The 16,947-nt window shown below is 40.5% G+C and overlaps 1 protein-coding gene across 11 annotated transcripts; it reads right to left on the bottom strand.

Moving 5' to 3' along the window:
* Window positions 1–5,271: 5,271 nt before the first annotated feature.
* Window positions 5,272–14,443, bottom strand: cdca4 (cell division cycle associated 4). Of its 11 annotated transcripts, none has more exons than XM_046291851.1 (4): window positions 14,272–14,443; window positions 9,084–9,177; window positions 7,669–7,945; window positions 5,272–7,360 (listed from the first exon to the last, which is right to left on the bottom strand). In XM_046291851.1, exons 3-4 carry the CDS (start codon window positions 7,731–7,733, stop codon window positions 6,547–6,549), a joined length of 879 nt encoding a protein of 292 aa, XP_046147807.1. In that variant the 5' UTR covers window positions 7,734–7,945; window positions 9,084–9,177; window positions 14,272–14,443; the 3' UTR covers window positions 5,272–6,546. The 11 variants fall into 11 exon arrangements, with proteins under 11 accessions (XP_046147807.1, XP_046147803.1, XP_046147806.1 ...); XM_046291847.1 differs by having other exon boundaries at window positions 7,669–8,562; window positions 9,084–9,173; XM_046291850.1 differs by having other exon boundaries at window positions 9,084–9,173.
* Between the last annotated feature and the right edge of the window lie 2,504 nt (window positions 14,444–16,947).

Raw genomic sequence — 16,947 nt, 5'->3', positions numbered from 1 at the left:
ATTTTTGCTAATGAGCTCAGTGACAACTGTCCCATTGACTGCATAAGAGATGCTAAATTACCTAAATCCCGCCTACTCATTATTACAAAGATACATTTTAGGAATTTTTATGAGCAACATTTAATGTCTGATCTGGGGTTGTTTTACTGCGGGATGGTATCATACAGTATATCTCTGACTTAGATGAGGCCCTTAAATGTTTTACTTCTCTGTTTAACACTGTTGCAGATAAGCATGTTCCGTATAAAAAACTAAACGTAAACGATAGCTCAAACCCTTGGTTCACACATGAATTGTCTGAAAAATGACAGCAACGTAATTTTGCTTGGGCTAAGGTTAGATTGACTGATACTATGTCTGACTAGCAGACATATGGGCTGATTCTCTTGATACCTTCTTAATTCAGCACTTCTCTGCCCTACTTATTGCAGAATCATTAACCTATATTTTTTACTTGACAATTGTTTCTGGTGTTATCCCCAAGATCTGGAAAGTGGCTCGTCCTCCCGCTACACAAACGAGGAAATCGTTCTGACTTAGATAGCTACTGTCCATTTTCCAAGTAATCTTGCATTTTCAAAGTTTCAGAATCACTGGCCAACTCTCAGCTAATCATTTTTTAATTTCTCATTCTATTCTAAATGTGCACCAGTCTGGTTTTAGATGTTGACATAGCACCTCAGCTGCTACGCTTGTTCTAATCTAGATGATGTGTTAAATTGCCTAGATCATAAAAAACATTGTGCTGCCTTATTTATAGACTTTTCCACAGCTTTCGACCATTGCATCCAAAGGCTGGCTGAAATAGGGCTGGATCAGGCTTCTAGCAACCGTTTTGAGAAATATACAGTGCCTTGCGAAAGTATTCGGCCCCCTTGAACTTTGCGACCTTTTGCCACATTTCAGGATTCAAACATAAAGATATAAAACTGTATTTTTTTGTGATGAATCAACAACAAGTGGGACACAATCATGAAGTGGAACAACATTTATTGGATATTTCAAACTTTTTTAACAAATCAAAAACTGAAAAATTGGGCGTGCAAAATTATTCAGCCCCTTTACTTTCAGTGCAGCAAACTCTCTCCAGAAGTTCAGTGAGGCATTGCAAGGATCATGCTCTACCAACTGAGCCACACAGGATTTACTTAATGTGGGAAAGACTAAACATCTGTTGTTCACTAATTCTCACAAAAATGTTTCAGATGGTCTACATATTTAACCATTAGATGGTTCTCCCATTGATCGAGTTACCGCCTTTAAATATCTGGGCATTTTGATTGACAAAGATGTAATATTTAAAAAACATACGGATAAGCTAGTTGAAAAACCTATGATTTAAAGTGGGCTTAAAAAAATAGATCTTGCCCTTCCGTAAATAGCAGGAAGCAGATTGTACAGTCAACTTTCCTGACAGTTCTTCACTATGTAGACACCATTTACCAGTTTGCAGCAGCCACTACTCTTAAACCTTTGGATGCCGTCTACAATAGCGCCCTTCGCTTTATCACAGGGGACAGTTTTAATACTCACTACTGCATCCTGTATCAAAAGGTTGTCTGGTCCTCATTAAAGTCCCGTAGATCACTTAATAGTTCCCTTTTTGTTTACAAAACTCTACTACAAAAGCTTCTGACTTACCTAAGGTCGCTGTTAAAATATAAAAACACAAGATACCAAACCCGTTCACAAGGGTGGTTAACTCTTGAGGTTCCTCGGGTCTCCACTGAACTAGGTAAATCCGCTTTTAGTTTTAAAGCACCTAATTTCTGGAACCAACTACAAATGACAGTTGGATGTTCTTGTGCGGCTCGAGCAGTTAAAAATATTGATTTGGGATCTGCTTATTAATAAATGCAATAGTTTTTCTTGAATATTTGTGTTATTCTGTATTGTAATTTTTTATTTTGTCTTGTGAAATTGTATGTGCACCCTTTTTTCAATACTTTGTGCACCCTCACCTTACGTGGATAACACCACTTAGCCTTTTTCTGTCATGTTTAATGAGATTGGAGAACACATTGGGAGGGATCTTAGACCAGATCCTTGATATCATTTGGTATGTGTCAACTTAAAAAAAGTAAAACAGAACACAGATTCTATTTTGTTTTATTCATTTATAAGAATCATTAGGGGTGCAAATCATTGATGCATATCTTTTAGACAATTTTTTACAAAACGCAATTGTATTAGTGTAAAATAATTATACTTTTTTTTAAATCATACAATATAGCTCAGTATTTGTATTATCTATTTTATAGTATTTTTTTTTGCCCATCTTTAGCAATTGTGCCAATAATTTTGGAGGTGACTATTTGATTGTAGCAACTTTTAGAGGTTCAGACATTTGCTGAATGGCTTCAGAAGTGATGAGCAACCTTAATCAGAAACTTAGCATAATGGCTAAGGTATCGGGTTGACATTGGACCGGGATTCAGTCGGTTAGGGCTTTCCCTGAATTCACTGCAGTGTCTTTGAAGTCATATTCTTTAAAGATCTATGGGTACATCAGCAGGAAATCTTACAGATTACACATTTAGGTCTAGCAGCTATGTTTTGATTGAGTCAAAGTAGTTTTAGCTTAATTGCACTATTTCCACTCTATAGCTTTCTCTTTAACATACAGTGGGGCAAAAAAAGTATTTAGTCAGCCACCAATTGTGCAAGATCTCCTACTTAAAAAGACGAGAGAGGCCTGTAATTTTCATCATAGGTACACTTCAACTATGACAGACAAAATGAGAAAAACAATGCCAGAAATTCACATTGTAGGATTCTTTATGAATTTTTTGCAAATTATGGTGGAAAATAAGTATTTGGTCACCTACACTGCTCAAAAAAATAAAGGGAACACTTAAACAACACTGCCAGAGCCCTGCAAAATGACCTCCAGCAGGCCACAAATGTGCGTGTGTCTGCTCAAACGGTCAGAAACAGTCTCCATGAGGGTGGTATGAGGGCCCGATGTCCACAGGTGGGGGTTGTGCTTACAGCCCAACACCGTGCAAGACGTTTGTCATTTGCCAGAGAACACCAAGATTGGCAAATTCGCCACTGGCGCCCTGTGCTCTTCTCAGATGAAAGCAGGTTCACACTGAGCATATGTGACAGACGTGACAGTCTGGAGATGCAGTGGAGAACGTTCTGCTGCCTGCAACATCCTCCAGCATGAGGTTTGGTGTGGGGTGGCATTTCTTTAGGGGGCCGCACAGCCCTCCATGTGCTCGCCAGAGGTAGCCTGACTGCCATTAGGTACCGAGATGAGATCCTTAGACCCCTGGTGAGACCATATGCTGGTGCAGTTGGCCCTGGGTTCCTCCTAATGCAAGACAATGCTAGACCTCATGTGGCTGGAGTGTGTCAGCAGTTCCTGCAAGAGGAAGGCATTGATGCTATGGACTGGCCCGCCCGTTCCCCAGACCTGAATCCAATTGAGCACATCTGGGACATCATGTCTCGCTCCATCAGACTGTCCAGGATTTGGCGGATGCTTTAGTCCAGGTCTTGGAGGAGATCCCTGAGGAGACCATCCGCCACCTCATCAGGAGCATGCCCAGGCGTTGTAGGGAGGTCATACAGGCACATGGAGGCCACACACACTACTGAGCCTCATTTTGACTTGTTTTAAGGACATTACATCAAAGTTGGATCAGCCTGAAGTGTGGTTTTCCACTTTAATTTTGAGTGTGACTCCAAATCCAGACCTCCATGGGTTGATAAATTTGATTTCCATTGATCATTTTTGTGTGATTTTGTTGTCAGCACATTCAACTATGTAAAGAAAAAAGTATTTAATAAGAATATTTAATTCATTCAGATCTAGGATGTGTTATTTTAGTGTTCCCTTTATTTTTTGGAGCAGTGTACAAACAAGCAAGATTTCTGGCTCACAAAGACCTGTAACTTCTTCTTTTAGAGACTCCTCTGTCCTCCACTCGTTACCTGTATTAATGGCACATGTTTGAACTTGTTATCAGTATAAAAGACATCTGTCCACAACCACAAACAGTCACACTCCAAACTCCACTATGGCCAAGACCAAAGAGCTGTCAAAGGACACCAAAAACAAAATTGTAGACCTGCACCAGGCTGGGAAGACTGAATCTGCAATAGTTAAGCAGCATGGTTTGAAGAAATCAACTGTGGGAGCAATTATTAGGAAATGGAAGACTAGTGAATGACCTGCAGAGAGCTGGGACCAAAGTAACAAAGCCTACCATCAGTAACACACTACGCCGCCAGGGACTCAAATCCTGCAGTGCCAGACGTGTCCCCCTGCTTAAGCCAGTACATGTTCAGGCCCGTCTGACGTTTTGCTAGAGAGCATTTGGATGATCCAGAAGAAGATTGGGAGACTGTCATATGGTCAGGTGAAACCAAAATAGAATTTTTGGTAAAAACTCAACTCGTCGTGTTTGGAGGACAAAAAATATGCTGAGTTGCATCCAAAGAACACCATACCTACTGTGAAACATGGGGGTGGAAACATCATGCTTTAGGGCTGTTTTTCTCCAAAGGGACCAGGACGACTGATCCGTGTAAAGGAAAGAATGAATGGGGCCATGTATCGTGAGATTTTGAATGAAAACCTTCCATCAGCAAGGGCATTGAAGATTAAACATGGCTGGGTCTTTCAGCATGACAATGATCCCAAACACACCGCCCGGGCAAGGAAGGAGTGGCTTCGTAAGAAGCATTTAAAGGTCCTGGAGTGGCCTAGCCAGTCTCCAGATCTCAACCCTATAGAAAATCTTTGGAGGGAGTTGAAAGTCCGTGTTGCCCAGCAACAGCCCCAAAACATCACTGCTTTAGAGGAGATCTGCATGGAGGAATGGGCCAAAATACCAGCAACAGTGTGTGAAAATCTTGTTAAAACTTACAGAAAACGTTTGACCTCTGTTATATACCCTTTGTTGGCAATGACAAAGTATTGAGATAAACTTTTGTTATTGACCAAATACTTATGTTCCACCATAATTTACAATTCATAAAAAAAATCTTACAATGTGATTTTCTGGATTTTTTTCTTCTCATTTTGTCTGTCATAGTTGAAGTGTACCTATGATGAAAATTACAGGCCTCTCATCTTGTTAAGTGGGAGAACTTGCACAATTGGTGGCTGACTAAATACTTTTTTGCCCCACTGTACTTTGAATCAGAGATGTGAGTGTTTTATTTACCTGAAAGATTGGCAACGACACTAATTTGGAATGACAATCCGACATCAATTAATACTTCATATGTCCTCAGAAAACAGAACTACACAATTCATTCATATTACGATAATGTTGTAACCTTTATTAAAAATGGTAAAAACTGCTACAGTTTACTTGTATTTAAAAAAGCTAAATGTACTCTAGCTCATGGTCACAAATGTAAAATGTACAGTACTTATTTATCAAAAAGAAATGTGAGATCTCCCACCTCATGTCTGTTTAATCAGCAATCAGTTGTTCTCACAATATTAACTTGAGCCTGCGTGCAGGCTTTGAACGCAATAAAAAAACAAACAAAAAAATGGTTGGAATAGGTCAGCTGAATAGCACAATTCTTTACATGTTCTCAGTTTGTTTTGAATAAGAAAGTAATTACTTCACTAAAAGTATGCATGAAAGTCCAGAAACTCATTATGATTTCAAAATATCAATTCATGTCAGAAAGCTGAAAAGCTTCTTCTACCTTAAGTATTACCGCCACCATATGTTTACACTTAATAAATAAAATAGGCTAAAAGTCATAACATAAAATGAGAAATATACCCATTACAATTCTTCATTTGTAATGAGCCAAATATAAGAACATAGGTTATTTCTAATAGCAAACAAATGGCACCACATGCTAGGCTGTGAGGTTAAGCTAGACGTGGTGCAAAAACAAACTGTATGGCTCAAGAAGGCAATGTGTTTATAAGGAATACTGTACATGGTGCATATACTGTAGCACCAAACCATAGACCAAGACAAGGGTGCATCACATTGTGAGCATACTGAACGCAATTCATGTTTTCGACAATGCATCTTTACTCTTGTAGCTCATCTTTACTCTTGTAGCTCAAAGTTAAACCTTTGGAAGACAACAGGTACATGAGAGCTTTTGTGCAATTGTTCTGGATATAGAAAAAAAAGAACAATTCCCAGACTGTCTCTTTAGTAAAAAAATATGTGTATATTTTTACAGAAACGTTTTAACAATATTTTTCTTATATATATTTTTAAAGAAAATATGTATAGTTCATGTAAATATGTTGTGCTGCTCTGAATTGTTGTAGTGTAATAAGTACAATAAATTAAACCAGAAACGACAATAAAAAAAAACAGAAGAGAGAACACACTCAAATACAAACATAAAGAACGTATACATAAGAAAAACGATGGTGAACTTGAGAAAGCGTGAACCTTTTCAGATGAACATTTCATTGCACGGAGATGGATTTCACTCAGTTTCCATACAGAGGAAAGTGTGTAAATACTGTATGTCCGCACATACAAGACAAAAAGGCAGTGGCACAAGATCAATGAAACAGTATTCGAGTTTTAAGTCTGTAAGCTATGAGCCCACAATGATCTCCATTATGTGGTCAAGTTCATTGAGATCGGCTCTACAGCTGGAGTTGGACACAGAGCCGTGTGAGGAGGCCAAGCTGTCCAGAAAGTCATAAGGCCCCATCTTGGGGGCACTCTGCATGCCTGTCAGCATGGTGTCCAAGTCATAATACGAGGCATCAACGTCAGAGAACAGCTCCTCTAGTGCCGGGTCTGACCCGGGGGCACCGTTCTTGATCTCGAAAGTCCCAAACACCTGCCCCGTTGCCATTTTAGCCCCCTCCCCAGACCTCGTTGCCTCCTCGTCCCCCGTACCTGAGTCTTTGCTGACCCCATCCTCCACTCTCAGTTCCCCCCTGTCCCAGCAGTGGTCAATGGTCCCCAACAGGAGGGCCGGGGCCCTGTCGCCAACCACCACAGAACACATTGCCTTGTCCGTCACCACTTCCTCCTCACGGCAGCCATCGTAGCCCATCACTGAGTATAGCCTAGGCCCACCGTCCTGCTGCTCCGGCGACTGGCACAGAACCTCGGTGTCCACCAAGCGGTCAGATGGGCCATGGCCAGAGCCACCTAAGGCCTCTGTGACCACCTGCCAGCTGCCGTCGTGGGCCATCTCCTCCTGGATCTGGCGCACCGTGTTGGCGATGAGCACCGAGCGACACAGGTTGGGCTCCGCCAGCATGTGGCACAGCTGCAGCTTGAGCAGGGACATGTCCAGCAGGGACTGGCGCTGCAGGCTATAGGATGCCGCCACCGCCTTGTTGTCCACACCATCAGAGAACTTGCGTTTGGTGCCTTTGGAGTACATGTTAGCCCTGTAGAGGGAGCCAAGTAGCACTTTGGTTAGAACATATAAAGCTTTTTAATAAGTAACCTTTTCCATTCAGTTGTTTTGCAAGTTATGCTTAGTTATTTCAGTGTTTTATATTGTTTGGTAAAGATGCCAAAAGTGCACGTCCTCTTTACTTACAGTAATAAGATTTCTTAATAAAACACACTAGAATATCAGGATTAGTATTTCAAAAGGTTATGACAATTTGCTAATGCTAGAATTGAAATATTCAACTTGAGTGCACCTGAAAATCTAAGATATTGTGAATAATGTACTTGTGTGTTCATTTACTTTTCTCTACCTTTCCTACGGCGACGCACAGGCATATATATGGGACGGCTTCCTCTTTTTCTCATTGCTTCCGCATGTTACTGAAAAACTGCTTCTGTTCTTAACTCTCCTTCAGGTCTTTTCAGACAGACCTGCAAGGTGCCTGCTGAGTGGAACATCCAACTTAGATCGCCACACTGATAAGATGGTAGAGTTTGCTACCATTATTCTCGGGATTGGAGAACACTCTAGCTCTCCAGTCTTGAAACAGGAAGCAAACTCAAAGCTTGTTTGTGTGCTACAGTAGAGAGAAAGAAAGAGGAACAATGCCAGTAAGGCATTCGTCTGAAGTGATAGGATCTTTGTTGATTATCCAACATCCATTGAGCACATCTTCCAATATGACATTTTAGTAAATGCCTGTTAAGACAAAGGGATTCAAAAATACATTTCTGTTTACAGACAAAACAGAGTGACATCAACTTCAAACCAGGATTATTTCAACAAACAAAAAAATCCTAGTTAAAGTATCAAGAGCATATTCCAACCAATGTCAGTATTTGTAAATCATTATCATTAGTACATATCCCTGAAACAAATATGAACACAGACTTGCTGGAGCCATTTGCAAGAAAAGCGAAACAAGAAGAAGTGGAAATTGGACCTTTATCAACTCTAACATAGTGCCTTAAACAGAAAAAGAGATCCCACTCCCGATGCAAGCATTTTGTAATATTAACCAGAAAAATTCAGCTGAGTAAAGATAAAATGGCAGACACACACATTGAAAATGGCTAATGGCTAAACAGCACTTTGTACATACATCCAGTGCTGAGACGAGTGTTGGACACTTGCCTCCAGCAACAGCGGCCTGCCAACCAGGGCGGCGGGAGCCTAAATGTGACAAACATCCAGCTAGAGCAGGGAGAACACATGATAGTCACCAGCACGTCAATGCACATTACATACAAAGTCACTGGGTGACTTGTGTATGTGCAGAAGGGGGGAAGAGGGTGATACACTAGAACTCGGCTACTGGGACCAGGTGCTGTGGAACTGTAAAAGAGCAGCTACAAATAACAATGCCCGCTTTTACCTCAACAATGCAAATAGTTTGTGTCACATTGCATTGGGTGAGAACCTGAAGGTTGCTCGAGCTTCAGGACGATGGAAGGACAAGGAGCAGTATGCATCGTTTTGTAGACCAAAACAACAAAATGTTAGTTGCAGGCAAAAACGAAGAATCACACACTGTAATGCAAAAAAAAAAATTCATATTGAAGGGTGGAATTTGTATGCAGATGGAGCTGATTTGTTTGATAGTCACAAAGATCACAGAAGAAAATATTGTTTGCTATAAGGATAACTATAAGGATAACACATTGAGGGAGAGGGGTCAGTCACGGTTGAGATGAAGGCATGGGAGATCAGCCTACCTGACACAAATATGACCCCATTGTTGCCACACTTCTGAAATGGTGAAGTCTGCAAATGATGAGCATTTTCCATGGCAAGTAAACTCCCAGCTACCTCGTGTATGGCAAATCACAACAAAAACATGATTACCATGAATGATTTTCAAATTGCCTGAAGTGGATTGGAATTTGTTTGTAACATAGTTTTTTTAAAGTGAAAATGTTTATTGTAAAATAGGACAGCAGAGTTCTCTGACAGTGACATTAAACTCCAAGAGGGCCATAAAGGATTGATAGGCTTGAAAAATTGCCAGTATCGAGATAAAAAAATAAATAAATTATAACCATTAGTTTGAAATCAACCTTCTACTGTAGTAGTTATAGAAAAACAAATTTTACAACATGTCTACAATAAGCAACTAGTCTTCTGGCCCCATATGATAATTTGACCTCTACACAAGTGGATGTAAATTCAACATTTTGTTTTATTTAACTAGGAAAGTCAGTAAAGAACAAATTCTTATTTACAAATGACGGCCTACACTAAAACAAATTAAACCTAGTATCTTCAGTTGTCTTGAAAAGTCAAAATAAATAAATCCCAGCATGCCATCCTCCAGGCCCATTACATTGGCAGAGAGTTGAATAACATACAGTGTCTGACGCATACAAATACCGAGATTTCTATCAACATGGTACTTGCTATCCGGGATCCTTGTGACGTCCAACTCTGGCATCATCCCATTGAAATGTAAACGGGGTATCGTGGGTTAGGTTATGGTTTAGGGTAGAGATGTCCCAAGGACCCCAGATAGCACAAACAACCATGCCTCTCTAATGTGGAAGTTCCACCCAGCTAAAGTTACCTCTCCCTTCCCCCCACCTTACTTACAGTCACAATGCTGATTCATCGGAATAGGCCTACCACTCTCTCTGGCTACAATCAGCGCATTCCTCTGCCCAGGCGTTGCTGACGCCTGCCAGATCGTACAACGCCTGGATCGGTATTGGACTTATCAGCTAACCACATATGTTATAGCAATCTGTCAGTCGATAATGAGGCACACAACCCGTGGTTGATGGACGCAATGTTTGAACAGGGGAACGCGAACATAGTAAAATAGCAGTAAACATTTTTACAAATGAATCGACGTGAGACTAGAAGCGGGGTAAATGTTGCATGCTTCCCTGTCTAAACAGTTCGCATACATATATATACATATATACATATATATATATATATGACAGTTTTCTTCGTTTTGGTGTTCATGCACATAAATTATTGCTGCAGTTCGAACTTTAGTAGCCGAATTCTACGCCCCTTCGTCGGTTATTGGTCAACAGTACTACTCCTAGCAGGAGTGGGAACTAAGGACGGGATTTTTGAATTGTTTGTCATTCAACGAGAGACTACTAGTTTTAGTTTATGCATTTTTTTCACTTGAGTAATACAGCACAAAAATCTTAGTAAAATTTTTAATTGCCCGCATGCTTCCCATCAGAGTGCATTAGGAAAGTATTAAGACCTGGCCTCATTCTAAAATGGCTTGAATATTTTTTCCATCAATCTACCCACAATAACCTATGACATAAAAAAAACACTTTTTTTTTAGAAATGTTATTAAATGTATATATTTTAAATCCCCAGAAATATCACATTTACTCAGTACTTTGTTGAAGCACATTCGGCAGCAATTACAGCCTAAAGCCTCTTCTTGGTTATCACACAAGCTTGGCACACCTGTATTTGGTGAGTTTTTCCCCATTCTTCTCTGCAGATCCTCTCAAGCTCTGTCAGGTTGGATGGAGAGCGTCGCAGCACAGCTATTTTCAGGTCTCTCTGGGTTCAAGTCCAGGCACTGGCTTGGTCACTCAAGGACATTCAGAGACTTGTCCCGAAGCCACTCCTGCATTGTCTTGGATGTGTGCTTAGGGTCATTGTTCTACTTGGAAGTTGAACTTTCACCCCAGTCCGAGGTCTGGAGCAGGTTTTCATCAAGGATCTCGCTTTACTTTGCTTAATTCATCATTCGCTTAAGCCTGACTAGCCTCCCAGTCCCTGCCGCTGAAAAACATTCCCCCAGCATGGTGCTGCAACCACCATGCTTCACCGTAGGGTTGGTGCCAGGTTTCCTCCATATGTGACGCTTGGCATTCAGGCCCAAAGAGTTCAATCTTGGTTTCATCAGACCATCAGAGTCCTTAGGTACTCCCTGACCAAGGCCCTTCTCCCCCGATTGCTCAGTTTGACCAGGGGCCAGGTCTAGGAAGAGTCTTGGCGGTTCAAAACTTCTTCCATTTAAGAATGATGAAGGCCACTGTGTTCCTGGGGACCTTCAATGCTGCAGACATGTTTTGGTACCCTTCACCAGATCTGTGCCTCGACTCAATCCTGTTTCGGATCTCTACGGACCATTCCTTCGACCCCATGGCTTGATTTTTGCTCTGACATGCACTGGTCAACCTTGGGACCTTATATAGACAGGTGTGTGCCTTTCCAAATAATGTCCAATCAATTGAGTTTACCACAGGTGGACTCCAAGTTAGTAGATCAATGGAAGCAGGATTCATCTGAGCTCAATTTCGAGTCTCATAGCAAAGGGTGTGAATACTTATATAAATAAGGTATGTTTTTTTATTTTTAATACATTTTCAAACTTTGTCATAGGGTATTGTGTGTAGATTGAGGATTTTTAAAATGGTATTTAATCAATTTTAGAATAAGGCCGTAACATTTTAGAATAACATTTTAGAATAAGGCTATAACGTACTTTCCGAATGCACTGGATTTTGACATTTTGTTAGTTTTGTTCTTTGGCAAGGGCTTTTTGGCTGTTCGTGCACAAAAAAACAATTCTCCAGGCAAGCTGAACTTCGGTAGCAGAAGTTCAGCTTCGTCGGTCACCCTTTCGTCGGTCATTGGTCAACAGTAGGGATTCTTCAATGAAGTGTTTGTCTTTCTTCGATAGATGAGAAATACTGCATTAAACATCTTAGTTAGATACAGTGGCATGTATTCATTGACGCCAAGGGAAGCCAGGCTTCCTCGAAAAATGTAACCCTCCCTCAGAAATATAACATCAAATTCTTCAACTTTCGTCTCTCTGAGTTTCATAATTTTCCTTCAATTCGCACAGGAGAAAGCATCCGAGTGAGCGAAACAGATTAGCCAATCAGTGTTGAGCTAAACTATGCAAGCTCAACTGTGAATGGTCCTGGCGAAAAATATTAAGTGTCAAGGGAAGCCAGCTTGGATTTGGCTTCTTTCCTATCAAATCCCTTTGAGAATAAGTCATTAATTATTAACAGAAACAACTTGATTTGTTGCATCTCATTATGTTGTCCTCCGGGGGCTAGCTAGATAAAATTGACCCTTCCTTAAATTAGCCATGGATTGAGATTTTTTAAAATGTTTTTTTATTATTATTTAACCTTTATAGGGATTTGGACTTGTGGTTTTACTTAATACTCCGTACTCGCCAATGATTATAATGGCGATTGTGACCCAACCTTTAATTCATACATCATTGTGCACCTGGCCTGAGAGGATGGAAGTTCAATATGTACAGTAGCTAGATGTAGAAGGCTAGACAAAAAAATGTACTGTATGACAGTGATATACCGTTTCATCAACATGAGAGGATGACATTGGCATTTCTCTACAAGTAGGGTGAGTCAACATGTTTTTCTACTTGCACAACGCACGTGCACAGACGCGTGCGCAAACAGAAATCAGAACTATGGACAGCCACATCATATTTAGCTGATGTTGATTGGACTAAATAGTTTTGGTATCTTTTAGTTGTCACTGTATTAGACTAAGCAGAAGTGATTTGATGATGTTGATGTTGAAATGCAGCTGGAATAGTGGAAGCAGTTCCTGTTTTCTTTGCGACTTGTGGTAACACCGAGGTTCTAAATCTGTAGTTTAGTGGTCCAAAAATGTTGGAAACATTAACTCGCTTAACCATACTGTAGGTAATGTAACCGACTGTTACATGAAATATGTGTGGTCGACTTCACCGGACATAGGTTATCCGGTTTTGTTATTAAACAAAGGTGTGGTTGAATTTATTCTGCCACTGTCTTATGGTCACTGCCTTTAGGCCTAATATATATATATATATATCACATTCACAAGGCATATGAATTAACAGCAAACACTGCAATTAAACAAACAGTGTAAGTTGTTATATGGCTTTTTTGGGGGCTTCTCCAGTGATTTTACCCATGCACTGCAACTGGTTAGATGTCAAATTGAGCAACTAAGATCTCCTTGGCATAACTCAACAAATCGGTCATACATATTTAAGGTTATCTTAGATGAATTCGGACTATTTTGAGGAAGCGAATACTGGCTACATACAGCGTTCCAAGATGGATAAACAGTACTATTGCTGCTTTTCTCATTTTTCTAGCAAAAGTCTTAAGGGAGTATGCAAGCACACTCGTTTCTGGTTTACTAGGCGCCAGCCAAACCGAAGTATGCAGAAGCCTTAAGACCCTTAGAAAAAAGGTCAAAATGAATTACAGATTTCTTGATTTTGTCTTCAATGAATCTGTACTAGCTTGAGGAAGTGGCTGGTTATGTTGTTGCTACGGCGTCTCAAGAGGCAAACAATGTAATATTTTTCAAGCAAAGGTGTTTTAAGAGAGTATACGAGGTACAGACTTTCGTGACACATAGCTGAGTTGTGCTATAAGCACACTTAAGCTAGTATGCGGGCGCCTTAACTGAGCAATATTATGAAACAACAAAACCTGGTCCAATACGACAGTATACTTAATAATGGTTTGTGTGTTGTCCCCTTAACTTACTTTTCAGAAGCAAACATAGGAACTTAAGAGGGAATGGGAAGCGACAGAGAGGAAGCCATTTTGAATGTACCAGCTACTTTTGTTAACTTCGTTCGTTAAACACCAGTTAAGATGTATCCCGTTAGACCACGTCTGGATGAAGCACATCAAAGTGCTGATTACCAGGCTACTGGCGACAAGAGGTTAAAATGTAACACATATCTGTGGAACGTTGAGCGAGAAATTACCGCTCGTGAACTTCCGCATTGAGCACTTGCGTTCGAAATCGACCGCGCATTTGTAACACAGTCGAACCGTATTTTATTTATAAACATACATGTTAAAAAAATACCATTAACTGGTTACACTCAACACACATTACTTAATTCATATTTCTATTCATTTGTCTTACCTTTACAGAATCGGCTTTTTTAGCCGAGGGTTCATGTGCTCTTCGTGAATAAACGAATTAAAGGCGCAGTTCTCTCAGCTTCCCTGGATACAGACTGTATTCGAGGCACTGCTGCCAGGCAGCCAGATGCAGCAGAGGGAAGGGTGAAGTGGGCGGACACATGGATCTTGATCGACAGGCCGTCGCTTGAACTGGGGAAAACATGAACAAAAGCCACACTGAATAAACAGATTGCACCACGGGTTCACAGACATCTGACACAATACCCGCTCTGTTTGGGAAACATTTGAGGCTTACTGAATCTAAAATTAAACACAACTAGCTTGGATGGAAACGAAGGAAGAGATTGAACATTAAAGGTAGAAATATCTATCAGCCAAGTAATAGGTAAATAAACTATTTTAACTCAGGGCCAGGCTACATAGCCTAAATATAGTCGACGGAATGGAGCCATCATCAGACCTTTACAAAAGTATCAAGAAATTAAACAGTGAACAAAATAAAACAATGATGTTATTATTTCAACACCTCAATAAACATATACATATATCGAAACATAAGAAAAATGTGATGAAACTAGGCTGCATTCTAGGTCACTGTCCAACCAAACGGGTCTGACCAGATAGTATATCAGAAAATGACCACTGTGTAATTTGTAAATCCTCCAAAAATGTGGTTTCCATTACTCTGTGCAGGACTGTATTTGCTTAAAAATGCATATTAAGTTATTCTTATTGTGTGAGTAGTGATTACACCCCCCAACATATGTCCCATCTTTGCCTGTCAGCACCCCGAAAGGGAAATGACAGCAGAACCACGGACAAGACTGAGGTGTAACAACAAAGGCGCTTCATGGTCAATCTGGTTCTGCATTTGCCATACAGCATGTACTGTGATGCGGCCTCCGCAGAAGTCAGACCAAACATACTTTCTGCGCTTCGCGGGGCAGCCCAGTTGTTGTGAAGGAAGTTGTCAAGGAAGTTTGTGTTTATACAGGACCTCCTGCCCTACCGTCAACCAATCATGTCAATGTGGAGCTATACGGAGCCCTCCGCATTGTTACAAAAATTGAGAGGCACAAGGCGATGCGGCATGGTGCTCAATTTGGCCTCTGCAAGCCGCTGGAAGGCTCCGCATTGTGTCACACTATCCATACGGCGCCTCCAACCACGTTTTCGTATCAAGCATAAATTGTCTGTAAAGCAAGAGAGAGCCTGTGTGGGATGCTCCTGACAGTAATAAAGAACATTATTAACACCTTTTTTTATTAGCATAAAGGCGTCCGCAAACAAGGTTAAGATTGCATCTAGCAGAACTCAACTAGGCGAAGCGAACGTCTGTGCCTCACATACTCCATTAAAAAGGCCTTTGGTTGAAAAACTAGAAAAAAAAGTGGCAATATTACTGTTTGTCCCAATTGCAACACCATTCCAACAACACATAAAGAAACACTTCCTTAAAATAGTCAGAATGAATCTAAGATAAATCAAGACATTTGCCATTCATTTTAATGTGTTTGCAGAGGTCTTTAGTCTTGCAATTTTGCGTCTAACTATGTTTGGTGCAGTATTTCCAAGTGAAAACATTTGCATGAAAACTAGTAATCTCTAGTGGAATGACAACAGACACTACATATTGCTGGCCAATCCCCAGCAAAGGGGTGTAGACTTCGGCGACTGAACTTCGACTTGCCTCAAGAAAGAAATGGTGCAGGAAAATCCGGGAAAAAAACCTGCTTCTACTGGGAAGCATACAGTAAGCTTAACAGTGCACATCCATAAAAGTGGCCCAGGAAATTTGACAGAATTGACACGTCAGTTTGTGTATACAATTTAATCTTAAACCGATCTGAAACAAAATATTGTGGCTATTCTGTTGTCTACTTATTTCATATGAGTCTTTAGACATTCTTCTAAAATCCCTCGACTACCCAACATTACTGAACCTAATTGGTTATACAAGTATTGTCAGTGGCCATGAGGATAATATTTGAAATGGATCATAGAGAAAGAAAGACGTGAAGAAAGGGTTAGTGCTACCCGGAATCCTTGAGACATCCCTACCCTACCCTACCCTAGCCATAACCATTACCTAACCTTAATGAGTTTACATTTCTACTTCTATGGGGTGACGTCACAGTTGTACGTCCCAAGGATGCCGGATTGCAAGGACCATGTAGAAAGTCTAGCGTTGTGTGTACTGTATGACGATTGGTCTAAGGCAGTGAGTGGTTCCCAACCTTTTTCCGTTACTGTACCACCAACTGAATTTAACTCTGCCTGTAGTACTCCTGAAGTACCCCCTCATTTGCATTTTACCAGTAGGCCTATGGTCTCATGAATCTTCTCAAGTACCCACCCGTGGATAGGCCAAGTCCTAGTACCCCTGGTTGGGAACCACTGATTTAAGGCCAATCCCACCAAACGCTCTGACACCTTTTCAATGAAAAAAAATTAATATTGTCATTAATAAAGAAAAAAGTCTGATAATTCCTTAGATATAAAAAATGTGTGCAACTGCTAAAACAGAAAAAAACACAAGGCACCTATTTAAAGACAATCTTAACTTGAGCTCAGAAGTGGCTCAACAATGGTTACAATAGACCTAGGCCTAGTTTTACAAATTGTCTTTAATTGTTTGTATTATTCATTGTTATTAGACAGTAGTTCCCATATT

Source organism: Oncorhynchus gorbuscha, linkage group LG12 (genome assembly GCF_021184085.1).
Source record: "Oncorhynchus gorbuscha isolate QuinsamMale2020 ecotype Even-year linkage group LG12, OgorEven_v1.0, whole genome shotgun sequence".
In the NCBI taxonomy this organism is placed as follows: Eukaryota; Metazoa; Chordata; class Actinopteri; order Salmoniformes; family Salmonidae; genus Oncorhynchus; species Oncorhynchus gorbuscha.
The sequence above is the reverse complement of the archived record's forward strand: the minus strand, read 5'-3'. Positions and strand labels throughout refer to the sequence as shown.